This window comes from Cololabis saira, chromosome 17, assembly GCF_033807715.1.
Source record: "Cololabis saira isolate AMF1-May2022 chromosome 17, fColSai1.1, whole genome shotgun sequence".
Taxonomy (NCBI): Eukaryota; Metazoa; Chordata; class Actinopteri; order Beloniformes; family Belonidae; genus Cololabis; species Cololabis saira.
This window is the reverse complement of record NC_084603.1, coordinates 22,487,207-22,503,632: the sequence shown is the minus strand read 5'-3', so window position 1 is coordinate 22,503,632 and position 16,426 is coordinate 22,487,207. Positions and strand designations below refer to the sequence as shown.

General features: G+C 38.6%; 1 protein-coding gene across 2 annotated transcripts in view; it reads left to right on the top strand.

Moving 5' to 3' along the window:
• The window catches only part of LOC133463243 (cGMP-dependent protein kinase 1), a 104,022-nt gene that overhangs the window by 44,717 nt on the left and 42,879 nt on the right, over positions 1-16,426 (top strand). For both annotated transcript variants that reach the window (XM_061744663.1, XM_061744662.1), the window contains exon 4: positions 16,296-16,401. In XM_061744663.1, coding sequence (XP_061600647.1) covers positions 16,296-16,401 — 106 coding nt within the window. The remainder of the gene's footprint in view (positions 1-16,295; positions 16,402-16,426) is intronic.

Below are 16,426 nucleotides of genomic sequence, written 5' to 3'. Positions count from 1 at the left end.
CAAGAAAATATTGACGGTGGCCAAACTAATTGTAAACACAGGTCGCACTGCTGGTGAGTTTCTGGTGCATAATGTGACGTTCTGAAGCCTAAATCTCCGTTTTCCTCCGTTTAGACGCAAACGTGAAAACAGAGTTTTTGAAAATCTCCACTTTGGCCGGAGTTTTCAGAAATGATCGTTTTTGGTGACTTTGAGCTGCGTTTCCGTGTAAACGAACGGCCAAAACGGATGAAAACGCCTCCGTTTTTGTAAATACCCGGCTACGTGTAAACGGGGCCTGAATGACGCGTAGAAAATGGCGGAAGCTCCGGCCGGCGGAGTTGTTGTTGTTGTTCCGGCCAGAGTTAGTTGTGGGTGTGGTTTCATGCATCGCTCCCATCGTTACGTAACGACGGGAGCAGAATCTGAACGGCTCGTAGAAGCCACATCACACTGGATGGATCATCCGGGCGGCTGTACAGACACTGTAGAATTTGGTTGCTTTCCTCCTTCTCTGAGTTAGCAGGCTGAGGGGAGACCACTTTATACATGTTAAAGCAAGAAAAAACATGTTTTTCATAATAGGTCCCCTTTAAGAAAAGGCTCAGACTGATGATTTTCATCATAAGAGGTAGAGTTGAATGGATTACTGTCACGCTGTAAATAGGATTGTACATATGAGTGTATATTTTGTGGTGTGTGCGTGTTTGTGGATAAGTCAAGTTGGATCGGGAGGTAGTTGGATCTCCTTCACTTTTCCTGGTCGTGCTGTGCCGTGCTCTGGTTCCATGGTTGTTTGGGTTTGGGTTCCAGCAGTGGTCCACATTTGGTGCCCCTTGGTGGCAGGGCGGGGGCAGGGTTCTGGGGGTCCTTGTGGACTATGGGGGGTTTGCGTGGAGCGCCGCGCTTGCATGGGTGTTGGGCCCTTGGTGACAATGCTCTGGGTTTGGCTCTGGTTCCTCCCATCGCTCTTCATCGCTGCCACGATGTCTACACTGCCTGGCTGGTGTATGTCTGTGCTGGGGAAGGTTGGGCAGGTGGGGGTGCTCTCAGGGTGCACTGTGTATGTGGGTGTGAATGTGCATTGTGTATTGTTATGAATGTGCATGTATGTATGTATGTACAGTATGTATGTATGTTCATAGGTGCGTGCACATTGGGTATAGATTTATTTTATATATTTATTTATTTTGTACATTCAGTTAAAATAGATTAATTTATTTATGTACATTTATTTACAAGGGATTATTTATTTTCAAAAATGTGTGCTTATGTATGTGTGTATATGTGTATGTATATCTGTTTGTATGTAGATACATAAATTCATACTAGTGTTAACATTGTTATACAATGGTTTTGACAAGTCTCGAATGAATCAAATGAAATGAAAGGAGTAATCTCATATCTCATGTTTAGTAATCAACATCGCAAATGAGGGAAGATAATATAAATATATATATATAAAATTCTATTTTTACAGTGTTGACTCATATCAGAGGTTCAACCATTGAAATGAAGAACTAATGAGAAAGACATACAGATGCATTAAAAGATAATCATGCAAATGCAAACAGGCTGGCTAGCGAGCAGGGACACAAACGGAGTAATAGAGATAACAGCAGTATAATTGTAGCACGGAGAAAAACAGAAGTTATCACACAAGTCAAAGCTCAAAAGACAAAGTCATTTTAATGACTGATAAGTTCTTCACAATGTCATGGAATTAAGCAATAAATGTTAAAACGTGACGATGCACTTTTATCACCTCATTCTGACTTGTAAAGAGGATCACAGGGGGGGATATTAACCGTCTCACCACAGTAAAAAGAACTAAACGTGAGGACAGATTGAATAGACAGAAAGAATGGCTTTGGCAGAAAGAATTCCAGCGGGACTGAATGGTGAAAAAAACTGCTCTCTTTCCATGGCTGCCATGGTAACACTGTTGCCAGTGTGCAGTAAGAAATGGGATGGTAAGTTTGTGAGAGTACCAAAGGAGCCCCTAACCAACTGTTTGAAATCATGGTGATCGTCTTCTGCAATTTGATAATGTGGCTTATTTTATTTGATTTTGTGTGTCTGTTTGTGTGAATATGGAGTCCGGGTCCCTTCTGCTGTTGTTATCCTTGATCTAAGTCGGAACGCAGGTGTGAGCCTGGAGCAAGAGGCTCTTCTGGGGCTGTAGATGACTCGAAAGGTTAAAACACCCAGAGAGGCAGCGGCAACAGTTGCTTTGAAAACAAGCCTGAAGGTGCAGCTTCTTTTCTTAGAAATTTCCATGCTTATCTCATGGGACAATATGAATAGGCTAATTAGATAACGTGCACAGGAATCTTTCATCCCTGTAATGTCAGGTAACTAAAGACAGCCCTTTGTATTTATTGGCATTCTCCCTGTTTTGCATTAAATTTGTATTGCTTGTTTTTTTTTTGCTCATGACTGTATGTTTGATATGACTGTTTTATCAAACAGATTTCTTCTTAAAAAATAGACAAAAACAAAACAGTGAATAACCACATATTTATACAAAACAACAGAGATGGGAATGCTAAAACTCTTAAATGTCTATAGAGAGACAGAATAGTATTATAATATGACGTTAAGGCCCTATAAAGAGACACATCTTAAAATAGGTGGCCAAAACTAAATCTACATAAAAAAAAATTTAAAATCATTCCCAACAATCATGAAACCACCACAGAGAGACAATCCCAAAAATGTCAAAACACATCTGTTGTTTTGTTGTTGCTTTGATAAATGAGGGGTCTTTAAAATGGAGCCACTTGCCTCCTAATTTGTCAGTGAAGGAACGTGACCCTGCAATATTTGACTGTCATCCTGAAAGGGATTTTTGTCTGGAATCTTAATCCACGTTTGCACATCATGAGTCTCGATGAAAGCTCGGATGGCTATATTTTCTCAAAATGTGTGTGCCGGAAACCTTTGACATAAACACAGATCATAAAAAGTGTAAATGTCTCCATCTGTCTAACAGCTATATCTAAATCATTAATTAAGCACCATGTGGAAGTAACATCTGCCGGATCTCACCGCTGCTATTTTGGCAGTTCAAGTTTAACAGAATTCAGCCGCTGAAAAGCAGCCAGCAGGCTGTCTTACCCTTTGACTTGTCTGGTTGAGAGATAGTTGTCTGTCAACTTACTATTTTTTTTGTCTCCTAAAGTGCAAAAGTTAACCTACAGTTTGGTAGGAGCTTTTTTTAAATATGATATATCATAATCTGGTTACAAACCACCTGAAATAACAAGAGTAAATGGCCCCTATTTTGTCCAACCCGTTGCTTGAAAGGAGAATACCAAGGTATTCCTTTCAGAAAAAAGTCACATTTTTTACTGGACTATCTGATGAATTTAATGATTTTATAAACTAATTGATTTATGAAAAAGCTCCTCTTTTACAGTGTTTTTTTTTTGTGTTAATAGAACAAACTGCTACCAAATCAGAGTGCAGAGACTTATGAGCAGATCCAGGAGAGAAAACAAGGATGATCTTGCCTTCAAAACCTCGAGACAGATGGAGGGTTATTGCCGTTTTATTGCTGTTTTTTTAAAAAAGGCACTAAAGATCATTCTGTATGGCCTGCAGTGAATGCATAAAGAGGTTTATAAAAGAGGCTTTCACGATAAGTTTAGCAGCTTTTGCTTGCCATCTTGCCCATGATATTTATTGTCCTTAAACCACATTGTATCTTTTTGTCACTGTTTGTGATGATGGACAGGGTCACTGGAGTATGTGAGCAAAAGAGGGATTGAAGCACAGACCGATTTTCTTTTTAAATCAGTCATCTGTGAAAGACTTATGTACAAGGTTGTGATATAATTTCTATAAGATCAGTTTAAAACAAACAAGGTCATTGTATCTAAGGGTTGTCAAATATTTACAAAGATATATATGTTTTTGGGTATATGTGAATCTGAGAGGTGAAAAATTAATTTATATACATTAAATACCTGGAAAAAGTCAACATCATGCATTGCAGCAAGTGGATTGTTATGAGGCATTATGGGAAATGTACAGTATTATCCTAGAATGAACTGGAAAATAAAAAGGCTGACAAATTAAAATACATTAAGAAACCTTGGCTTTTATTATAAATAGCTTAAATACTTTTTTCTTTTCTGTTCTTTCCAACTCAAGGTCTCATTAATTGTTATTCATAGGACATGTTTTTTTTATCTATTTAATGAACATCATAGTATCATACTCAAATAAAAAGCACCATAAAAAGTAAGAGACCAAAATGAATCTAATAAACAAGAGTCTGAACTCTTAAAGCTACAAGCTATAATATTTATACTTTGAAATATTTTAAATCCAACCAACATATACCCACATATACTTACTGACCACTTATTAAACACACACACACCTGATATAGTGGTTTATTAGGTATAGCAGGTGTAAACAGACAGATGAGCCATTGAAAATACTCCCAGAAAACATGCCCAGATAGACATTTTAGTCCAAGCTCAGAGACGAGGCGGCAGGAAATCACTAAGTATTTGGCAGTTGTCCGTTGGCATCTGATAGTTACGTGAGGAAAAGTCAAAGGCGCTCGCTAACGAGCTATCTCCAACTGCCGATAGGTATCTCAGCAGGCCACGTACCTGGAGCTGTCAGAAGAATCCTCATTTGAGCTTCAGCCAATGACAGTTTCTTTTTTTTACTTATGTGTTCTGAATAAATGATAGCACAGGAAGCTCCCACTGCTGTTTCTTTACAGGGTCCATTTTCAGTTAAACAGCTTATGTTTCAGACATGGTTGCAGCTCATTTTCAACATGTGGCTTTTGTTGACAAGATTGCTTTGGAGACCAGATGTGCGACTCAGATGCTGTTGGGCTGTGAAGTAGGTGACCGTAGTCAGGTTATAAATTTGATTTCCACAAGCAATGAGGGCAAACAGACGGTCACCATTACCATCGCTCACTCCCGTCAAAGAGCTACGAAGAGAAGGAGCGATGAAAAGACAAAGAGGCAAAACAAGGGCCAGCATTGGATTTGTTTACCATTAATGGTGATGGCCCGTGGCAATTAGATTGGGAAGTAATCTAAGCTATTGGGGACTGCACACATGTTCCTCACATCAGTGGCTGACATGACTTCCCTGTGTTGTTGCAAAATCTATCTTTAACACTCTTTCTCTGAACTGTTCACTGAGTAAAATCTGGCTTATAGTGAGTCAGATTTGACAAACATTACATTTCAAATGTTTAAATTAAATGTTGTGAATGCAAGATACATCCACTCCAGTAATAAGTGATAAAATGAGGCGCTCAAAAAAAAATGTTTTCTCATCTTTTCAGTCAGAGTCGAAAAATGAAAGGGTTATTGCAGCCAAAAATCAGTAATTGCACAGCAAATCAGACGTTTAATAAATGTTTATTCCCAGTGACATATGAAGATGAGACGACAACATGATGGATACATTTGGGTCTACAAAAATAATTACTGAAAACAAGCAATTTGTTAAAAAGAAGTTCTGTTTGAAATGTCCATGGATAACAGAATGCAAGTATTTGCAATTCATTTCAACATCAAGCAAGAACGGGACGGTATCTGAGCTTTCAGTGCAGCAGCTGTCCTAATCTATCTCCTTCATTGTGCTGTTGAATCAAAAGCTGATGCAACCCGACCGTAAACCTGTCCCCATCCTAGCGCCGCTGCACAGCTTGGATCGAATTCAAAAGTCACCTCTTTGTCTCAAAAAACAGTTTAAAAATCCAGTTCCAATGTTATTTATGGTGCCGTCTCTCTATTTTGTTTTACTTATTTACCTGACTATTTTTAGATAACCTCACATAACCTGCAAGCATTCTGCTGTTATTGACATTTCCCATGGCATCAAAGCTCATTTGGAATCAGGTTGATCAAAACAGCTATAACAGAACAACTGTAATCTACAATGAAACTTCATGCAACAAATTACAAGTTGCTTGACAACAGTTGCTCAAGCAGACAGGTGACAACATGGATGTGTCAGCAGCTGACTGATACTGCTGCTTACAAGTTGATTGTTGCAATTATTCAAAGGACCAAAAAGGGGAAGAAGCAGACATTGTGATATTTTTCTCTATTTTTAAACTCTTTCACTCCCATAGGTTTGGTTAATGTTTATATGATTATCCTTACAGCGTTTCAGGGAATTAATTTCTTTGTTATCAGAAACAGAAACTGCAACATGAAGAGGATTATTGCCAGAATAATTAAAGTCTCATAAAGAAAAATAAATCAATCTAATAAAGACAGATTGCAATTCCAAACAGCGCTGGCTGTTTTCACCACTGGTATTCAGGCAGTCGCTCTCACACAGACGGACGCTGGTATTCATCACTGAGGCAAAGCAGCCAGGAGAATAATTATTTTTGGGGGGTTTAAATGTGTTTTTTGTTTAAATCTCAGCAGGATACAAAACATTACGGTTGACTGACAGGTGGCCTTATGACACAGCAGTGGCCAGGCAACTAATCCTCTGTTTTTGTGACAGCGGAGGAGAGACACTCTTGTCTTTGTTGTAATTTTAATGTAGATATGACACAAGTTAAGCTGTCAGCAGTAAATTAACATAAAATAAAAAGCACTGTGAATCCCCCTGTTGTTGAATTGTGCTATATAAATAAACTTGCATTACCTTGCCTTGTGGTATTTGCATGACAAATCCCTAATTCAGCATATTTCAGTGTAGAGCAGAGCTGGTCATGCATATGGAGAAAGTGTTACTTGAAACAACCTGGACCAGGACCTAAAAATACCCATCTGCTGATGAATAGCAATCACACTTCATTTCCTCCATTTGAGTTTCTTCAGCCGGGCAGACTGAAATTTATCAGGTTATTCAGACTGGTTTCCTCCTTAGCAAATAGTTTCTGTTGATTGTCTAATGTCCAAGACGACAAACAATTGAATTTATCTCACAAACCACAGAGAAGGCAATTTATATTGAAAAGATAATTTGCTGTCAGAGTTCAAAAACTGGAGAGAATCAGAAACATGTTTTCCTTTTTCCCCTCAACCTAGAAGCAGCAGTCATCATCTTTAATGTCACGGTTAAACCATACTGCCATGAAATTAAACCTTTGAGATGTTTGTTTAGTTTGACTGTCTTTTCTTTTCTTAAGTTTCTCCCTTTCACACCCCAAACATTCTGATTCCATCATTAGCCAGCCATCTTCTTCCTCTTTGATTAAAGTAATTAGTCTGCTAATTCTACTCTGATTTCCAGGGGGCTGTAAAGGATGCAGAAGAAGCTGCCTCATGATGCCACTGGATAGGAATACAACCAATAAGAGAAACAAACCATGTGACATAGACAAAGCATATGAATAAAAGACATCCAAAATGCTTGAGCTGCATAGGAACACCGGTGACTGTTGACAGTATTGCGATGAAAAACCTGTTGATCCAAAGTGTTATTAGGAATCATGCAACCACCTTTCTTGTTTTGAATTGTGACTCCATTGCATTTGGTTTGGTACATTTTATACCAGTGCATAATGGCTGTGCATGGAATGCATACCAGACCCATTTGAAGAGTAAATTTCTGTAGAGTTAATAGGTATGGCTGTCCAGGCTAGCTAAAATTTGTCAGGCCATTAAAGTCCACTTCTATAACTGTTACTGTTTATTAACTTATTTATTGCCATCTATCCATCCTCTATACCTGGTTCTTCCTCTTCAGAGTCACAGGGATCTCCTGTGTCCAATCCCATCTTACTTTAGGCTAAAGATGGATGGTACACACTGGACAGGTCCTTACTTAATGAAATAATGAAAAAATATTTTGCATATCCATTTCTCTCATTTATATGATATTAATGATCTTTATGTATGCCTTGCGACATGAATACCCTCCATTATTTCTGCCCGTCAGTACAGCTCAAGCATACTGTAATTACTGTGACCCATGAGACTGCTCTCATTACATTATAACCACAAATCTGTTACCGTAGTTGAGTTGTATCATTCAGGTAATCCTTTGTCAATGAAAATATGGCGTATCCAGCTTAAATGGCCTTTTTGTGTAAAAATGATTGCACTTGAGAAAAACCTTCCTGTTCGCAGGCATCTTGTTTTTGTTACTGTGTATCAGTTCATGGCTGTTGGGATGGCAGTTACAGCTTGTTGGACTTTTTGTGGAACCAGCGGTTGGCTGCTGCTTTGTCTGGACTAACATATCACAATAACTACAGTATTTCATCGGGGGGCCATTAAATTGGCACCTGACATTCATAGGTGCCCCTGGGGATCTATTGTAACGACCCCTTCTTTGCACACCAAGATGTAGTTAACATTTTATTGACATTTCTCAGTAACTGTAAGATTAATTTTTGTGACATTTGGGTCTGACTCTCAGAGCCCCTTTGATTATTAAATGTAATGATTTACAGCCTTAACCTCTTTGAGCCATCATGTGGTCAAGATTTAATTTGTTTCAGTAAATTGCTTGATGAGCAACGAGCTGTAAAAAGTGATGACATCCCGTCAGCCAGCTGCACTCTGTTTTTATTGCTAATGAGTAATATTGGCATTTTGACATGGTAAATACTGTGTACATCATAAACATTACAAGTGGCATACATCAACATCGGCATCACAATTATTGCCACTATTTCACCATGCTGTTGAGTGCTTTGAGCTTGAGTACTCAAATTAAACCTAAAGAGCGATCTTTAAATGATGGTTGTACAACTAATATGAACTAAGCTGTGACAGTATCTGCCATAAAAACAGCAGACAGCAGCTACTGAAAGTAGTTTATAAGGGACCTCAGTAAATTCTGTCAGACAGCATATGATGAGTTCCTCTTCTGACAGCGCCATATGAGTTTGAAATGATAATAACTTTGCATTCATAAATCAGCTGCGTAAGCTCAAAATAGACAGCTTTTTCTTCTCTGCCCCTGATATGCAAACTTCAAGGTTCCTGTCTGTATGCAAACTTGCAGGATGATGGAGTATTTGTTTAAAGTGACCAAACTGCAGTATGTTTATGATGAGCTATAATAGATGATAGTGGTTGGAGGTTCAGAGGTTTTTTTTAACAATAAAAAAATTGAGCAAGTAGTAAAGTTCTGATGTTGTAAAGCCCAGGACTCTGAGACAAAAAAAAAAAAAGCTAGAGGCGCATGTTTAGCTATCCTCCCTGTGAGTTGGCCTCTGACATTAAATGTCTGGCAGTAACAACGATACTCTGTCAATGATCAGTGTTAATTTTGGATGTCTTTGTACATTTTGATAAATTATGAGTGGATATAAGTTATTTACATCTTCTTAGTGAGTGACAATAGACACGAGACATAAAAGTCATCAAATATTATTATTAACTCATAGTCTTTGTTTCAAAAGAAAGAAAGAATAGGTGCGTTTCCACTAGTGGGAGTTCAGGGTAAACCTGCCAGACAAGAACCTAACAGGGCCGACCGTTTCTTCGACTCCTTCAGCTGCCGCGTTTCCGTTACAGTGTAGCGCCACACAAGAACCTTTGACTGGAAAAATATAGTACCGCCGAACACCAGCTCATTTTTTGCAGTTCGCAAACGGTCAGCAGAAAAATGAAAAGAAGAAGAAACACGTTAACAACGGATGCTTCTTACTTTTCTTTTTAAACATACACCGCAGTCGTAGCGATTGAGATTAAAAGACCTCTATATTGGTGGAATATGACAGCAAGACCTGAACCCACTCATCGGCCCATCCATAGTTTTTTTCGAATAATGTCCAATTTCATCAGATGCACTTGTAGCAAAAGGTCTCTGGTCAAAATGTATGATTTGTGGTCACATGATTTAAGTTCACCTGAGAGGGCTGAATGTAATTCCCTGCTTTTAGAATACCCAATCAGCAGAGACCACCCACCAGGTAGCCCCTCTCGGCCGAAAAAATGGCCCAGTCCTACTACAGGGCCGTTTTTTGGCCCCGTAAAGGTTCCTGAAGGCCACGTTACAGCGCTGTCCCTGGTAATGGAAACAAGCGCAACCGGCTCAGGCCTGAAAAATTTACCCGTAACTCCCGCTAGTGAAAACCCGCCTAATGCGGGTTTTTCCCAGATGAAATCAACGACAGCAGTCATTAGAACAAATCCTGCCATGCAACAACAACAACAACCAAGTGTTGATCTAATATCAGTGATTTTATAGATTGTTTGATTTTCTTTTATTTATTGCAATAAAAAACAAAAAGTAAAATAAAAAACGTTTATTAACAGGCAACTTGACAGTTTGAACATGTGGAAAAATATTTACAAATAAATGTCAATGTCCTTAAACCCCAACACTGCAAAATCCCTGGTTTAAAAACGCTTATGCAGAATACTCTACTACTCAGAGCTGGCAAACCTCCGGTTAGTCGTCATTAATCATAATTTACAGCCATGCACCTTCTAATATCATCATACCAAAGATGCATGTTTGTTGCTACTTCCAAGGTTTTGCAACACATTTTCTTCGCGACATGATGTGATTACCTCAGCAGTAATGTCATAAAAGTGGGCGCAGCAGCTAGCAGATAATAAAAAACTGATTATCTGACTGATGGATTCAGAGAAAGGGAGCGGGAAAATGGAGCATATATTTTCTGTCAAGTACTATTTTCATGCAGATGTACATTGGGCAGGTGGTTTATACAAATGTTTTTTCTTTTCATCAGAGGATGCAGGGCTCCTTGCAAGGCTTTTGCACACTTCACTGGCTGAAATAGATCTAATCTTTGAGCACCACTTTCGAGCAGCCCTGCAGTGTGCTGGATAAAAGTGAAGGTTTTCTGCTGTGCAAATTTGCAGGTCCTTTAGACGTCAGCTGAAGTTATTTTAAAACAACCGGGATAATTTGAGACCCCATTGAAACCGATGACGTTCAAAAAAATAATCAAAAAAATTCATGTCCCAGTCATGCGAAAGGTTTTGATCCTTCCCGACCTGTAGCTTCTGGAGTAAACTGGCATGATCAGATTATAAAGAGAAAACAATCACATTGTACTGTAGTAGATCATATGCAAATTAAAGTAGATGTGTAAAAGGTTTCAATCAAACTTTAGAGCACATTATAGCGCAATGAAGCAGTCCTGTAAAAATAAAAGCCACTAATAGGCAAAGATGATTAACTTGTTTTGGTGCTTGCGAAGGTGGCACTGCTGTAGAAGTGGGTACTGGAAACTGCTGTAAACCAGTGCTTGGCTCAGTACCTGTTCACAAGCAGCACTATTTTGAACGCAACTCACCTTCCATTAAGCAAGGCTGTTTAGTTTTTGGCCAGTATTGCTGTCTAAACCATATAACTTAAACGTCCGTAACTTTCCGTAGCGGAAAGTCGCCCAATTAAAGCTGCTTACAGTATGCACTAAAAAAAGAACTAGTGTTACCTCCCACATTATTGCAGCTGTGTAGCTGAAAGTGGTATTTAATTTACCTGATGTTGACATTAAAACCAAAGCCTGGTGACGTGCGGCTTTATTACTGTGTCTATGTCTGCTGTTGCGTAAATTGGTATAATACCTTACAAAATTTAACAGGCTTTATTATTGTGGAAATACTATTTATCACTTCACTGTCCATAGAAACAGTCAATAAAGTAGCTAACTATGCGATTGTTGTTGAAGGTGTTCTCTATTTTCTCGATTGTTGTGGACAAAAATCTGATCACTTTATCCTGCTTGGGTTGTAATGGGTGATTTTCCCACGCATTTAAAATTCTAGCTTAAATTTGGTGTCAAAAAGTTGCACCTATATTTCAAGGCATCATGGGAACAGTCATTGCTGGTCAGTGAAATTGCTATACTATAAGTCTTATAACCTCCAGTTCTGCTAGATATTCATTTTAATTGATTTAGGACAGTTTGCTCCTGTTCTGGGACCTTCCTCCTGTTCCAAGTGGCACATGGAATTCATGAAGCAGAGAGGAGCGGAGAAGACCTCCAAGAATACAGAGTAGAGCATGATACTGATGAAGTCAGACAGTTTGACTACCAGGAGGTGCAGTGGATGTATGCAGTTCAGGCGGAGTAAGTCTAAAGCAGCGTAACAATTCTGTATGAGACTTGCCAGTTAAAAGCTTAGAAAAGAATAATATATTCCATTAGTCGCTGTGGTTTGGCTCAGAGAAAATTTGCATTGAGAATGGCAAGACGACCTGTGTGAAGTAAAAGTATGCTCTATTACAAATCTATAATACTCTAAAGTGACAATAAGTTGTAGATTGTATTTTGATCACTGTTTTCCATCAAAGTCTGCTCAAATGTCATTCTTTAATAGTCCTCTGAGTGCAAATATCTAATTTATGGCAACATTGTTTGGGCAAGTACATATTCATCAAATTTACACAAATTACTTATTACTCAAAAGAAGTTTGTAAGAATAGCTACTTCTGCTTCCTATTTGGCCCCATCTGCCCCTTTGTTTAAAAAATTTAATTTATTATCCATCTATGATATTAACATTCTCCAATCATGTGCTTTCATTTACAAATGCACTTATCTTGCAAATATGCTTCCAAGTACTTTCAAAGATTTTTTTAAGACCAATTCACAAATTCATAACTATAATACCAGACAATTTGAGGATCTCCATTCTTCATTCAGTCGTACCAATAGCAGTCAGTTCTCCATCAAAGACAGAGGTGCCTCACTCTGGAACTCTCATATACTTATTGCTAAATCCTCACTGTCTATTAGTAGTTTTAAACAGAGATTGAAGACCAGCCTTATGGATCAAGCGTCTAGAAGTGCTTCCACTTAATGTGGACTCACTTCTGCACGTGCACATACACACGCACACACACACACATACAAACACACATGTGCATGCTCACATGCAAGCACACGCACTCATTCAACTGAGAAATTGTTTGTTTGTAAATATCCATCTTTTTGGAACGCTGTTTTTTGTTTTTTGTTCTTGCTATTATTACAATATAATGTATTTTCTTGGTGAGAACTTTGAATAAGCCCATTTAGGGCTTCCTTTCTCACCTGCACATATTTTCATGCTTTTATGTTCATTTCAACGTTTGTACCTTTTTTATGTTGTGCAAATAAACAAATCAAATCAAATCAAATCAAATAAACAACTGACAGATATGAGAGAGCTTCTCAAACCAACTTTATTTGCTTTATTTGTACCATTTCACAGCTTCATCCAGGTATTAGAAAGACTTTCTGCACTGCTCGCCTGTGGTGAGCATCTTAACTATGATCTTGTAGGAGCAACAGCAACATGGCACTCAGATGTAACAGCAGCTCTTATTGCCAGGTGGCTATCAGACTGGGCTCTCTATCCTCCATACACATAACATGCACTTGTGGCTTTCCGGGGTCATGCATTTACAGTGCTCAGAACACTCATGAAACCCCAAATGATGATAGAAACAACACACAGCCCAATTTCTGAAAGCCTTTACCAGATGACATCCTTCATTTCTCCAGCCGTCTATCGTGCCGTATCCCTCCAGAAAGCTGTGAAGTTAATGGTTAGTAACCCATGAGCATTAAGGCATTCATCTGCAGCCTCAGCACAGACTAACTAGTTCCCAGAGTCTCTTTGCAATTTCGTGAGATCTCCCTATAATACGTCTGTCTGGTGGAATGTCCTGAAGACTCACAACATACCAGTATCTTATTTCCCAGTGCCCTATGCTCCCACTTGCTTTCTAAACACCCCATTGCACACTTTATAGTGGACAGTGATGTCTAACCTCCCACTGTTGTTGCTTCTGGGCCAAATCCTTTTTTCTCTTTAGACCTATTTCTATACACAAGATTTGTTGAGGGTGCAGTCTGCATTGGAGTAATTTGTCCCCATTTTCCACATCATAGCACCAGAAGTAGCCTTTTTGATTAGATAAGACATAACTAGATCCACATATGGCTGAAACTAATAACACCTTCGCAAGGCTTGCGAGGATGAAGAGACATGCAATACTGTGGAACAGAAATGTTAGGACTGTGGCAACAGTGATATAATCCACAGTGCGGCTGGGATTTCACTTGTTTATTTCTATATATGTGCACAAGGCAACACATGTAGATTACTGATAAAAATAGCAGTGTCTTTCTGTTATCTGTGTGTGCTTGAACAGGATCTGTAAATATCTGTTTCTAAGATTTGTGTCTGTGTACACTTTTGTGGCACGCCGTGTGTTATGGGGTTTCTACTCCAGGAAAGTGTCTCTGAGTAAAAACAGTGTCATTCTCTGTAACGAGGGCACCTCTCCTGTGGTTCGGCCTGATTTAAAAGTGCTGCCAAACTCTTGGTCTGCTGAGAGAAGATTTGTGGTATCAGCTGCACGTGTGTGCATATAGACCATTTTTACTGTGTGCACACATGGGTTCATGCATATCCTTACTGACCTAAATGGTGCAAGATATTACATCAAAGACATCAAAATCACATCCCTGTGGAGAGCACCAACTTGTGTTGACATAGTAAAATCCCACTGGCTCTGTGTGTTTTTGATTTATTAAAAAAGGGAGATATTAGGGGAAAAACATAACATTTTCTTTAAACGTTTGTGTTGAGGGCTACTCCGACCCCCAAATGCTGCACACCCTGACACTTTATTTGTGATTAGGTCTGATAACTTCTCTCTCAGTAAACCAGTTAGCCTTGCAGGGCACTGTGGCATCATGAGTGAAGAGTAGAATTAACCAGCCTCACTATAGGCACCTCCACATCACATCGTCCTGCTGGTAGCTGGACCTCGGGAGCAGGTGTCACACAGCTATAACACTGATTTTAAAAGAGGGGGGAAAGGATTCAAGTGTCTGACCTGTGTCTCACTCATAAAATCATAATATGTCTCTTTTAAGTGTGTCCTGCTTGGAAGTCACCCTGGTTACTTTTAGAATTTGTCTGTGGACAAATTGCAGTTATTTTCTCACATTTTCTTTCTCATTGCTAAAGACCGATGCAGTGAATTTGAAATTTTCTTCCAGAAAATATAATTATGTAATGATGTGGATCACGCAGTGACCATAATTACTGCAAACTGTTGCTAACAAAATGAAGTATTGAATTCTGACAATCATTATGTAATTTGACTCGGCTACGGATAATTTTTTTTGTATTATTTCTTGCCTCTTCTCAAAAAATGGGGAAATAAAAAAAAAAAACGATATTTAGCTGTGGGTTACATTGCTCTCATGAAAACTCACATGGTCTGGTTTTCAATAGGCTCTGCTCATCCAGACAGCAAACTATTGAGGTGAAACGTCTTTTGATAAAAAAACAAAAAAAAGGCATCAAGGGAGAAAATACTGTTGACAGAAAAGACCAAAAGGTTGAAAGTTGGAGGACTTGGACCTGCAATGGTTAAGAGTTTGGAAGAAAAATTGAAAAGTTGGATCAGATTTTTCCCAAATTGTTTTAAATGTTAATCTGCAAAGATTGGTGTAAAAATGTGTGCATGTTAATAAGAGGTTAGAAAGAAGTGTTGAATGCCATCAAGCAATAAATAATGGACAACTCTGACACTGACAACATTTTACAGATACCACAAAATAAAAATACATTTACAAAATAGATTCATTTAAACTGATTCATGCATGGATGCTCAAGATGATGCACCGACAAAACATAATATTAAACCTAGGTGTAAAAGAAAATCAAACAAAAAACCCAGCACTTTAACTTCCAACTGCTCCATGTGTAGAGAATTATAGTTTGGTATTGTCTCCTCGGGCCAAGCACAGATTACAATCATGGTGAGAACAATTAATTCTAAATCGTAGCAGGAAATTGCACAGAAGAACATAGTAACTGTAATTTCTAACAAAACTTTCCATCAGACATTTTGATAATTGTTCATAGGACAAAGAGTAACTCAAGGGCTGAAACTAATTTAAAAGAAAATGGCATGGTTAAGTCGAATTCCTGACCCTGGTCCAATTAAAATGTTGTAGCATGACTTGAAGCAGGCCAGTTATGCAGCATTTTCCAAAATATGCCAATTAACTTCAACTACAGGGTAGAACATAATGGTTCTGAATGGCTCCTTTTTGCACTGCAGGCCAGATTAGAGGTTGGAGTAACTAGTGTTAAAGGTTAATGGATTTCTTCCCCCTAACCTCTGTGCAGTGACGTCAGTGGTTTTTATTTCAATTGAACACATTTCACACACTATGATACCAATGAGATCATTATTCTTTCTTAGATTCCTTTTGACTTCCTTAATTTTGTAACGTGCACAAAATATAATCCTGTTGCATGCCATGTTTTATGCAGAGACTGTGTGAACCACTGTGTGGGTCAGATTTTCTGAGGATATAAATAGTCTTTGATGACGCTGCTTTTGTTTGATCTTTTTTCCAGCTCTAACAAACGTGAAGCTCTGGGCCATTGACCGACAATGTTTTCAGACGATCATGATGAGGACGGGTCTCATTAAGCACACGGAGTACATGGAGTTTCTGAAAAGGTAACCATGGCAAATTGTCCCACAG